The sequence below is a fragment of the Orbicella faveolata genome, unplaced genomic scaffold (assembly GCF_042242905.1).
Source record: "Orbicella faveolata isolate gen_17 unplaced genomic scaffold, um_ofav_v1 contig_1, whole genome shotgun sequence".
Taxonomy (NCBI): Eukaryota; Metazoa; Cnidaria; class Anthozoa; order Scleractinia; family Merulinidae; genus Orbicella; species Orbicella faveolata.
Window position 1 is genome coordinate 27957472 of NW_028301536.1, and position 12875 is coordinate 27970346.

A 12875-nucleotide genomic window follows, 5' to 3' on the forward strand; every position below is an offset into this window, starting at 1 on the left:
GTCAACAACAGGACCAATGGTAAATCTGAGAAATGCCGGGCAAAAATTAAAAAGATCTTTGTGTTTTCATAACCCCCACAAGTATGCAGAGAATTTTATTTGTTAAGCCCAGTTTAGACTAGCCACATAACGACATAAACAGAACAACAGAAGAAGGACGTTTTGTCGTTATGTATGCAGTGTGAACATCCATAATGGCATTAATAGCAATATACACAACATAACAGCATAAACATAACGACACAAGGAGAAAAGGGATCTTTTCCTTATGTCGATGTTCACATTACCGACATAAGCGATTGCGTCGTTATGTTGTTGTGTCGCTAGTGTGAACCAGGCCTCAGTGATAACACGCGTGTGACATGTGCTATCTCGCGAGACCACCCGGAACGAGAAGGAAACATTTACGATGTGATTTACGCCATTTATAGCTTAAAATCTTTAAGTTACCACCAGCCCTCTAATTCGTGACTTGTACATTTCTGTTACATCCGTCACGCGGCTGTTGATTTGCAGAGGAGATAGCAGGACTGAAAATTGAGAGACATATCCTGGACCAACAAGCAATTTTGCCTCCGACTGCAAAAATTCCGCGGTATTGATCAATACCGTGGCAGTTACCCTCTATGCTACGTGGGTTAGTTGTCTCTTGTAGTGCGCGACCCGACGATGAGAAAGGCAGAGAGAAAGCTACTTTTTTCATTTATTCAAATTTCTCTAATCCAACAAGAACAGAATAGTTTACTCCAACCATGTACAAAACGAAAAAACAAACAGAAATTAAACACATTAAAAGAGTTTATTCCACACTAGTCCTCTTATCAAGCTTTATTACAGCAAAATACTTTCGGCATTTTAAGACCTCCGTCTCTTTAAATCCTGATATAAAAAGCTCAGGTTCATCCTACCGTCGGGGCTAAGATATCCGGTTTTTGACAAGTTATAGTACAGACCCCTCCAACATGGACCTAAAATACCAAAGTGGACTGCTGTTTCCTAGTAATATCACTACAACTGCTTCCTTAACTCTATAACCTCTCTCCTTCTCTGCACATCGAACAACTATTGATTTTTTTTCTCTCACTGTTTACCGAGGTAGATTCATGTAGGTTCATTCTTGTTTAGTGTGCCTAATTAGTCCGCTTGGGCTAAATTCCTTGACACTTAAATAAACGTTATTATCTTATCTTACAGGATACTTCTGTGGTAAACAAACTTCTGTGAACGCTGCTATACGCAAAACACTTTCAATCTATCTAAATGATAAACTTAGTTCTTTTTAGTTAAACGTGTTTAAAGCTTTGATGTAAGAGATGAGAACAAATCCTACAAAGGAGTTACAATTCTTAATCACAATAAACCTAAACAACGCAAAGTAATCCGGAATGGCTTTGGTTTAAACTTAGCTACTTTCTATGATTGGCTCAAACAATCAGATGCAGAACTAAAGCCAATCAAGGCTTGGCCGAGTGTTTTTATTTGGAGGTCCCCGCTATTAGTCCGTTTCCTTGTTTGCGTCTGTTCTCATTTACGGTAATTGGCCATTGTAATTGCTTTGGTATTGGTTTTACGACGCTCTAAAAACCGCTCTAACCAACACGAGCAACAGAGCAGTTATTGGTTGAGCAGATTTGCATCTGATTGGTTGAATAGACGGCGCGAGTCTTTTTTAAACTAATCACAGAGCGTAGTTAAACAAAACCAACGCAATTCGAATTACGTTCAACTCTCAATATAAAGATCGTTTAAACTGACACCCACAGTCTTTCATTCAGGTCTTGAAATCTTGCCCACTGATGTAATATTCTCGGACATTTCTTTATCTGTTAGCTCATATACGTACTTAGACTAATTAATACTACGTACAAGTTGTTGTTACTCGCATTATGATCATGACATGAACTCGTATGAAGTATGGCGCTCAAAGAAATAAATTAAACTAATAAGTACATCAAAGTTTCATGCCAGTGTTTTGATAATTTGGCTCCAGCAGCTGAGGGCTTTACCTTTAAAGACTTTAAATCTGAAATAAATTGACATAAAAATATTTGTGAAAACAGTTGCTTTATGACTAGGGGATTAATATTCTGCTACTATTCTAAAATACAAAACGACACTTCAGTTTGTAATACATGTTTTTGAGACATGTCACTCAATATACTGAAGATATTACACTTCCTTAGGGTCTTATTTCAAATTTCGCGGTTTTCTTTTTCCAAATTCCACGATTTAACTAACGTTAATTCTCTATTATTTAATTTCGTGCTAATACCATTAGAAATGCGCCCTTCTCTTATTTCGCGCCACTATTTTCACACCTTTCAGGCGGAGGGAATGAGTCCGGTTAATTTTTTTATGTTTCATTATTTTAAGGAGAAGTGGATCGTAATAGAGGGGGCGCTTATTTGAAATTACGATGCATAATACATCAAATCTTTTCATGGGACAGCCTTGAAAACATGGCGAGAAAACTCTGTGATGGAGAAGGGTCCTAATCCAGTGGTCAGCTTGTTTAAAATATTATAAATCATAAATGCTAGGTACTCGTATAAGCTTCTTTTCAAGGAAAATTAAGTTAGCAGCCGTTCGGGTAATTATGCCAATAATGCTAAATGTCATTACATTTTCGGTGTTGGTTTCTCAGCTTTCTACGGCTGTTGCTTCATTACCCGTGTAGGCCGTACCAGTCAAATATGCATAAGAAAATGTTCCAATTGTAAAACTCACCAGGGCGAATTCCGTTTGGGTAGGTAGTCCGTTATCTTGTTCTATCCTTCGCATGGTTTGTTCATCTGGTTTCAGCAGGTTCAAAAATCGCTAAACCAAAACAGAGTGGTGTTACAAGAAAAGAAACACAGTGAAATCGATCTTTTCATCTTTGTAGATACATCACTGACGAACAACTAAAACTGGTTTAAAACTACAATGTTTTAGTTGCGTTAAAACTCAGCATCAGGGCTAATCGCTTTGTAGTGTTACAGATTAAATGGTAGGACCATACAGAACGTGTATTCAATGCTAGTAACATTATATTTAGTTACTACTAGCTGGCATCTTTACCAACATAACGAAATCCTAGAACTGCAGGTTTGAGTGGCTCACCTCTTTGATTGGACGGGACCTGTCTCTGAAAAGCCTGTATATGGCATATCCAGGAACAAAAAGAATGGATGCAAGGCAAAGGCCCCACCCCACCAGCTCAGCCCAGACTGGATATTTGTAATCGCCAAGCGAAAGTCCTGACCAGTCCACACACTGCCAGACAAAGATAACCTGGGATGGGAGGAGAAGGTAAATAATATTGTCTTCAGTTACAATGAAGTAATAATGAATATGTATTTTTTAGCGTGAACGCCACGCCACGAGATGAGCCCACGAGTCATTTGTATTTTCTGGGTATACGCACGAGCCTTTAGTAGCTATCTTATACCCCCTCGGGGGGGTGGGGGGTACTCTCTTATATGGGCTATATAGGTATGTGCGGCCCCAAAGGGTAGGGTTTTTCAGCCGTTGTAGTCATAAATAGGGTATCGATTTTGGCCATTTTGGTTATAAATAGGGTATGGTTTTAGCGCTCTAGTCTTTAATTGGGTATATTTCTTAGAAGAAGCTACTTTTTCTTCGTTTTCAATAAGAACGTCAACAAAAGCCCTTCATAACTTAAGTTTAAGGCAACTGCGTCAGCCGCAACGGTCATAAATAGGGTATTGAATTTTTGGCCAGGTCATAAATAGGGTAGCAAAAATCGCAGATTTTGGTCATAAATAAGGTAAGAGTTTTGGGAAGTGGGCCGCACACCCCCACCCAACTTTTCTGGGAGTACCCCCCCGGGCTTATACCATGCAATAGAAAATACAGTGGCCAACACAATCAAGGCGACATATAAGTCCAACGCAACAACGCAAGTACACAACGGCTTTCCTGTATTCAGATTGGTTGTAATTTTGACATGGACTAAATATTGAGAGGCTTTATGAAGCCAGATACAGTTGTAATGTGTTCCTTACCAGAATGATCACTGGAGACAAGAACTTCCAGCACACCCGGAAATACAGATTTGGTCGGTGTCCTATCATGGTCTCTATGTTCTTGGAAAAGTTTTCAGTTCCTATTGAAAATGAGATCATGAGATTTCATCTGTTATTATTCATTGAACACAAACTTGATATATTAGAGGTAATAATCCTTACTGATTGTCATACACATCTTTTAACTTTAGTGGCAAAGCAAGACAACATTCTTTATAAGTTAAGATTTTTCGGCATGACCTTTCATTGTCACGGAGTTTCACGGTGTACTGTGATTTTGGTTGGTGATACTCGACTATAATCACTGAAGGGAATCAGCTGGCTGTAGGCCTTCCATCTCGGAGTTAAAGGAACTCAGTCATGCTATTTTGAGTTATTTTTGCCATGTACAAAATTACCTTTAAATTGAAGGGAATCTGAAAACGATAGTCTACTAAAAGATAGAAAAACACCAAGAAATAATGCTAAACCACAAAGAAACAAGGATGGTTAAGGATGGAGAAGATTTACAAGGATTACAAACGACGAACTTGAAAAATTTAGGCTAAACTTTTCAAGATGCACAAACCGTAGCTCCTTTAAGTGCAAGGTATTATGTGACAAGGATACAACAAAAGAGAGACAAAATAAAGAGATTAATAAATTAGCTTCCTTGAGCGGAGTTCATTTTAATCCCACGGTAAGTAAGACATTCTCGCATGGATTTTATTAATTAACGTAGTAAGAGCTATTTTTCTTACCATAGACCCATCCAATGGCAATTGATTCCAGGAGCGCGATAAGAACCAATGAAATTCCACCGCTCTGAATGTCAAACATTTCGAACACGTACAGTCCACCCTATAAGAAAGCGAATTAAGGTGGCATTGTAAGTGAAAAATTAACAGACAATTGGCAGACAAGATTCAGTTCAACTTGACAAGGTTAGACAATTATTCTTTGACAGGGCAATCCAATTTGCTTTGATCGTTTCCTGTTTGAAACATAAGCTGTCTTATCATAGAAAATATCAGGCGACGTTGATCAAAGTATTTGTAAAATGACAGCGGATACAGAAAAAAAAAGGTAAAGCCGTAAATGTTTCCTGCTTATTTAATTTCGTTTCGGCTGTTGTCGTTTCGCGATAACAGCTAAACGTAATTTTCATTATCATTATACATTTCATTATTATCATATCAACAATCTAATAGAAACAAAAGTATGACGTCAGAGCAGTTTGGTTCGAAAGCTAACAACGGTGTCACTGTTCAGAAATACACAGACAAGACATTTCTAATTTCCTGTTTTCGTTTCAACTTAAGCCAACAAAGCTCGTGTATAATTACCTGAGTCACGTGTGCCAGGCCAATGAGGTAGCAGATAACACAAAAACCGAGTGAGACGGCAGACTTGTATTTACGCATGCGTGGTGACCAGTCAATGATAACGGTAGTACAGGTCTCAACGCCAACAAACTGAGAATAAAATGAAACAAAGTGCATGATATTAAAAAAATGTATATATTTCTCAAAGCATTAGCCATTGTATGTCACTGCTTTCTTCTTACTATAGAGTAATTCTCTTATGCTAAATTTTCAAGCTCTCCTACTTATAATTATGGAACTGATTTAAAGGCTTTGAACTAGTTATTTATCAGTAACACCGAAAAAAGAGTTTAATGGAGTGTTTGAAAAAAGGGTCAGGAAGATTTACATTTGGTGAAATTAATTTTTGTCTTTAAAAGGCTGTTTGATTTTAATTCATATTTTTAGTGAATAACAATTAAATGAACTAAGGCTACTAATATGTATGTCATCTATTCGCTTCCGTTTCAAAACTATAATGAGAATCGACATTGTAAAAGTACCTGGCTGTCCAGACCAAGGTTAAACAACATGAAGAAAAAAAGAAATGCCCAGATTTGTGGAACAGGCAGCTGTTTGATTCCTTCAGGAAACGCCATGAACACCAGGCCTGGTCCTAAATATTGAAATGATATTGTTACTTGAGTACAGGTCAGAGAGGAGGTAGGGTGGTGTGATAATAAGAACAACCCTTTGAGAGAAATCGGATTTTACTAGCAGCCACGACCCCCCTGGCGGCTACTCAGAAGACAACGGCGATTTAAAAACGGGGTATATTCACCTACGAATCTCGCGAAAATCCAAATTTACTCAATTGTCTTTCACTAGAACTATCCTAAAACTGAATATGTTAGACAACGTTCAACTCGAAAAAAAAGCTTTAACAATTTTGCCATCGTGGTTGGCGTTGTGACAATTTTAGTCTAATTTATACTTTGATGTGAAATGACCAATTGAAAAGGTACTTTCTTTTCTTTCTTTCTTTCTTTCAAATTCCCTTCGTGCGGAATAACCTGATACACATTTGCATACCACGGGGGAAAATAAGGGTCAGCACAGAAAGGCAATCAGTGTCTAGAAAAATAGTGGTTCCATTCATGTCTACAAGCAGGATTTACTGTTTGTTAATTAAATAATTAAGTTCATTAACAAGCAGGAATTGTCTGCCACATGGAATTTGTGCAGTTTAATTTTTTTATTTGATATTAGATACTCAACTACAAGAAACAAAAGAAAACAAACTTTCGTGTCATATGTTCAAAACAATACGCGAGACACAGCAGAGATTTTACCTCCTTTGACGGCATTACCAACTTCAGTTTTGAGTAAGCGTGCCATAAAACCCATCATGCTGAATACGGTAAAGCCCGCGAAAAAACTGGTCATACAATTGATCAATGAAACCACTATGCTGTCCCTAAAATAAGAGAACAGGGAATTCTTTAGTGAAGACGATCGGAGTTAGCCAAAATCGCACATTATGTTGTCTACCATGGACTAAAGAACTCCAGCAATTTTAAAGTGACTGAGGCCGCGTCCACACTACGCTATTTTAAAACTTAGCGTTATTTTTACGTTTAGGCCAACCGTCTACCATAATCCGTCACGAAAACGGAGCTTTTGGGAAACGCTCTTCAAACCAGAGGAATTTGAAAACGCTGGCATTTCGTTTTCATGTGGAAAGAAAATATTTTGAAAACGGAGCTTTTCGAAAACGAACGATGGCGTCAAAATAACCATGTAATTTCCCTGACGGAGTTTTCCCCAAACACAAATCGAAAATGACCGGTGATTGTTTCGTTTTTAAATTCCTCCCGCGTAGTGTGGACGGAAAACATTTGATGCGTTTTCAGAGTGGAACCTCCGTTTTCAAATTCCTCCAGCGCAGTGTGGACGGGGATTGAGCAGTTGCAAATTAATCGTCTAAAAAAGGCATTGACCTTTTATCTATCGCCCCACTCACGCTCATATCAATTACAGAGGGAATTATCATATTTAAACCGTTTTCCTGTCACTGATTTCACAGTTTTTCTTTGTATTGAAATAAAATGTTGCTCAGTGATGTAAACCATATGTTATATTTAGTTGTTCGTTTTAAAAGTGGCGAAAGTTGTCATGCGAATTTTCAACGTTTAAAACCCGAAACTGTTCAAACAAAAAATAAATTTTGCTTGGTTACTGAGTTTTTTGACAAGTATCTTTACGTGGAAAAATCTCTAAAACCTGTGAAATGGACGTTAGTAATGTTTCCCTTACTTTTCACAGTTGTTGTTAAACTTGTTGAAGCTACTGTAGGTAAGGAGTCCTCCCATTCCGATACTGAGTGAGTAAAATATCTGACCAGCGGCTTGCACCCACACCTGTAGAGATCATTAATGCCGAGAACAAGAAGCAAGACCCATGTTTGCTTTTTCACGGAGAAATACAGGAAATCAAATGAAGCACCAGAGATAGACCAGCTTCAATTACTATTGCAAAGCTAATAAGGGACGATAAATGAAAAAATAAAAATAATATTTTCCAAAACTGCCATTCTTCTAAATAGAGTGTATTTGGTCTTGTCACGCGTATTAGATATCAAATGACATTGGATATATATTGTATCTTTTGCTTAGTTTTACGAAAAAAAGTAAGTGAAGTTTATGGCCCTCTCAATGTCTTTCAAGAAAGCATTACACTAGTAAAAAAAAACTGTAAAGTAGTAAAGTTACTGAGATCTTTCAGATTCTTCTCCTAGCTAAGCCGACGGCTTTAACTGTCTAGGGGTTTGTACACGTTTCTACTGTACCAGTGAGCAGAATGGCACTCTTACCTGCGGATCTTTAAGTCTGGAGAAATCAGGCTTCAAGTAGAAGAGGATCCCGTCACCGGCTCCCTCTAAAGTAGCACCACGAATGAGAAAAATGAACAAGACCAGGTATGGAAACAAAGCAGTGAAGTAGACAACCTGGAAAGCAAGACACTGGCGTTTCAGTTTTATATCTCACTGGTCAATGTACGCCGTATCAATCGCATCGTTTCTCATTCTGTTGAAAGAAAGTGACTTTTACTACATGCGACCAAAAGTATATTAGCAACTGAGAGTCCTCAGCTCAGAAATGGTTGGTTTTTTAATGTCAAGACAACGTTTCTATCTGACGGCAAGTGTTTCTCTGGAATCTCTTCTTCTTTGCTTTTCTTATTGAATTAATTTTTTTTGAGAAAAGAACAAAGCGCACACTTGTGTATGGAAAACTTCCGTTTGCCAAGCTTCTTGCAAAACCCCTGAAGTTAATCCAGTATAACTCTCTATGGACTACAAATACTACAGTTAGTTAGGAAAATTGAAACCGTGAAGCAAACATTGATGCAACTTATTTTTTTGATGGCCTTCAGAGTTGATTTTTTTTTAATGGCACGGAATCGATAATGATTGGCTTCACATATCTGGAAGATATTTAAAATTACCTTTCCAACTGATTTGACTCCCTTCCACACGCAGAAGTAAACACAGATCCAAGCCACGAGAAGGCAAACAGCCAGCTCCCAACGGATTTCTCCTGGTTGATCAATTCCATCCGACACCTTGAGCATACGGCCACTAAGATAAATAAAAGCAAGAGAGCCCAATCAGGCACATTAGATAAGACAATAAGAACTGATCGATTGATTGATTGATTTCTTGTGTGTGGATTTAGGATAAATCTGTAATAAACAGCCAGGTCATAACAGTGTGTCACTAAAAACTGAAAAAGAACGCCAAATATTTTGCCATTCTTATTTTGTCGTGAAAAGTACTTATATAGGTATCAAATCAGGTCTAATTAACAATTAGACACGTAGCCCGCAAGGGCTACGGGTCAATAGCCCATGAGGCGAAGCCGAATGGGCTATTGAACCGTGGCCCTTGAGGGCGAAGGGTCTAATTGTTTTAGTATCACCCAACTAGTCGGACAGAAAAGACAATAATAAAGTTAGCAAATGCAGGTTGAAGAAATATTTATCTGGGAATAAAACAAGAGAAAGCGTCACCTTCGATTGCGCCAATTTCGCTACTGAAGGACTATTACTAATAGACCTCTAGTAGCGTGGCCAATTAAAATGCAAGATTTGCATTAGTCCACTAGTTGGGTGATACTAACAACCATTATTTCTTACTTGAAATATTCCTCCTCAGGAGATATATATTGCCCGCTGCAATTTAATGGAAGGCCAATAGCTGTGCAGTTCAATGAGACATCCATTACGCGGTCCTTTCTACATGAAAAAAGAGAGAAAATTACCACTTATATGATTGTACGAGGATAACAACACAAAGAAGTTTGCCTTGCCGCATCTCAGTTTATCTCCTGCTGACAACAAGATTCGTGAAGCTATCTAGGCTCGGTGGTAAACGTGTATTTGTAGTAAGAGCAAATTTCTTATGCCATCATTCCAGGTTTGGTAGTGGGTCAGATTTTGAGACAAGACTTTGAGCAATGATCCTTCAAATACTTACGCCTGAAAAGGCATGTATTCTCGAGAGAATAGAATCCCAACAAGTTTCCTAGGGAAGTGCGTTGTACACTCCTTAAAGGAGAGAAAATGAGTTTGCTCGCGGTCCAGAGGCAAACAGATATGACCCTAGAGACATTTTAAACAGCTTTTGGTGGAGGATGTTTCTTAATTAATCCTAATCAAATCCCTTACTTGCAGTAGTTGGAATTCCACTCATTTCCACATTCACCCCATGGCATAGTTTTTCTAAACGTTACAAATATGTAATAGAGAGTCCAAGCGATGATGACGTTGTAATAGACACTGATCAGGAAGGTGATCACCAGCATGGCGTAACCGAGGCCTGATGAAATAAAGCAGATCACGTGTTAAGGCCTGGTCATTACAGTTAACTACTACCGTATGTGTATTGATTGGTTGAACTGCGACTTTCTTATGTGCTAATAATGTTGTAGGAAGCGTTTAGTATCCGCCATTAAACATGTCAGTTGCGGTGTTTGTGTGAATAGTATGAAAGTAATGGCATGAATTGTTTTGATATCGTCTTAACCTCAAACAGGTTCTTGTTACTGCGTGTTGCTAGTAGAACGCGTTCAAACACTAGTTGAACAATCTCTGGAACTTTTTTAATTTTTTTTTTTAAATTCCGATTAAGATGGCATGGAATGTGACACTTACCTCCAAACAGAGGACAAATAGCTGACCAAGACTTAACAACGCCTTTTCCGACATACTGACCAAGAGCGACTTCAAGGTAGAAGATGGGGATTCCACAGAACACCAGGCAGATCACATAAGGGATCAGAAACGAGGCTGTGAAATAGATAAAACACCGTGCCAGACCAAGTCATGTGAACATCTAACTGTCACAGAAGGTAGTTTTAATTTTTTGTCCTATAATCTATTTCATTGGTACTTGACTTACATTTGAAGTTGTCTTATTAAACTTCGAGCAAGTCCTAGTAGGTGCTTCTCTTAACGAAGGTATAGAAACAGTAGCCGTGAAAAGTGTGGTCCAGTGCTTTCAAACGGTTAACTGACATAATTTATTTTCTGTGTACCAATTGCGGTTTCATGCCTTATGAGTTCCATAGTAGTGGGTTGATGATATAAAAAATCTATGAAACTTAGTAGAAAACAGTGTCGGAGCACTGAAAACAGAAACATCTTTCACCATTCTCGTATCATCTCTCTCATTTTCAGGCTATTTTCTCGCGGTACATTCTCTTTTTAACCGCCGTTATCATTACCGAAGATAAAGAAGATCAAGCTCATGCGATAGCACTAAACTGAGACAAGTAACAAATTTGCCCCGACGTACGTAGCACGAAAATTGAAACTCAATGGAAATCAGTAGGAAGAATTAATAGCCTGGCGGGCGTGCTAGAAACCATGTCATTCTACATTAGAACTGCACAAACAGCTGATATCTCACCTCCTCCATTAATGTAGCACAAGTAAGGAAAGCGCCACAGGTTCCCCAGTCCTACAGCGTAACCAACGCATGATAAAATAAAATCGAGTTTTCTTGTCCACTGCTCGCGCTTTCCTTGCTCTTCTGTACCTGCCTCTTTCTTAGGGAGTGAAGTTGCTCTTCTTGACGAGGTAAGGGGATTTAGAGGTTCCAAATCGTTGTTTTTGTCCATCGCTACAAGGTGTTACTGACACGTGTGCAAGAAGCGAAAACTTGGGAAAATGTTAAGTGAACACGGACTTATAAACAGTTAACTTGTAGTACGTGTAATTCAATTGACCTCAGTGACTGTCTCATCACGTTGCCAAATTAATGCTAATTTGAAGTTCCTGTCGGGCTGTTTTCGAGCTATTTTTCAGCTGTGGCTACATATTTTAACACGGAATGTTGCCAACAGAACCATTTTCTTATTTCCTAAGATTGAGAGACCAAAAATGGACTCTATAACGGGAGAATTAACAGAATGAACAGTAATTCCCATTATTGTTAGATTTACTCATTTAAAAAAGCTCCAGGCCTCTTAGCTGAAAATTCGTGTACGGAAGTGCGATATCTAAACCCATCTAAACCGAGGTATAGAGCAAAACGTGGACGAAAATCCAGTAACAAGGAAGTTAGCATCAAAGGAAGTGAGAAGTGAGAGTGAACGTGATAGGGTTTGGGATAATTAGCAATTTTAAGGTTGAGACAAAACAATATAATAAAACAATAATTAATTCATTATTTCAAAAAAATTGGGAGTCAGGGCACGTCGTTACCGGCGAGAAAGTTTTAAACGCAAAAACTGCTTGCGTCGAAATTAAATAACTTGTTGCCTTCAATAAAAGAACAATTTGGAACCCAGTGAGATGTACACTTCTTGCAGGATTCATTCAGAAATTCATTGTTTCAAACCTGCGCGCTATGTTTATTTTACTCTCAAACTCTCCATTTTATCGATATTGAGTCGACGTAACTTATTCGGCAGACTGGCTATTTTGCAAAATTTAATCAATTTTCAAGACATATTGAGTCCTGATCGTGCACCAGTACTATACGAAGCATAACAGCCTCAGCTTAATAGCTCTCGTCTCCTGCCCAATCGGTTAACTGCATGTATTCATGTTTCCCAGTAAACATCTCTTGTTGTGTAGTTTTCGCAGCGCGACATACAGGCTACCTGTCCAACTGGTTTGCATAAATTCCGAGTGATTAACAATTAGATGGAAATTTGATTTTGTCTCATTTATTTCTTCCCTTGAACTCATCAACTGTGGTCAACTGTAGTCTCCATACATCTTCCGTTCCTTTTTCCTTTCTAGAAAACACCTTCTTAGTTACGTCGATAACTTCCTTTCTAGCTGATCATTGAGTAGTTGAATTCACGACTTGCCTGAGACGTAATATTTGAGTAATTAATGAGCTTCCTTCCTAATTATATTTGATTTCATTGCTGATTAGGAACTCTCGATCCTTACGTGCGAGGGAGCGCTGAACTGGTCTTCCTTCAGCAACTCGCTTTTACTTCCTTAGCATATTTTTGAAATAAAGGCAAAGATATGAGGAAGTTATGGC

General features: G+C 38.4%; 1 protein-coding gene across 1 annotated transcript; it reads right to left on the minus strand.

The window, feature by feature from the left end:
- Positions 1-780: 780 nt before the first annotated feature.
- Positions 781-11612, minus strand: LOC110040951 (sodium- and chloride-dependent GABA transporter 2-like). The gene is made up of 15 exons (XM_020746215.2): positions 11283-11612; positions 10526-10660; positions 10040-10190; positions 9509-9607; positions 8819-8951; positions 8184-8318; positions 7628-7731; positions 6664-6788; positions 5875-5987; positions 5354-5482; positions 4769-4868; positions 4008-4108; positions 3103-3273; positions 2728-2817; positions 781-2023 (listed from the first exon to the last, which is right to left on the minus strand). The coding sequence occupies exons 1-15, from the start codon at positions 11491-11493 to the stop codon at positions 2018-2020; spliced, it is 1803 nt and encodes a 600-aa protein (XP_020601874.2). The 5' UTR covers positions 11494-11612; the 3' UTR covers positions 781-2017.
- Positions 11613-12875: the final 1263 nt, after the last annotated feature.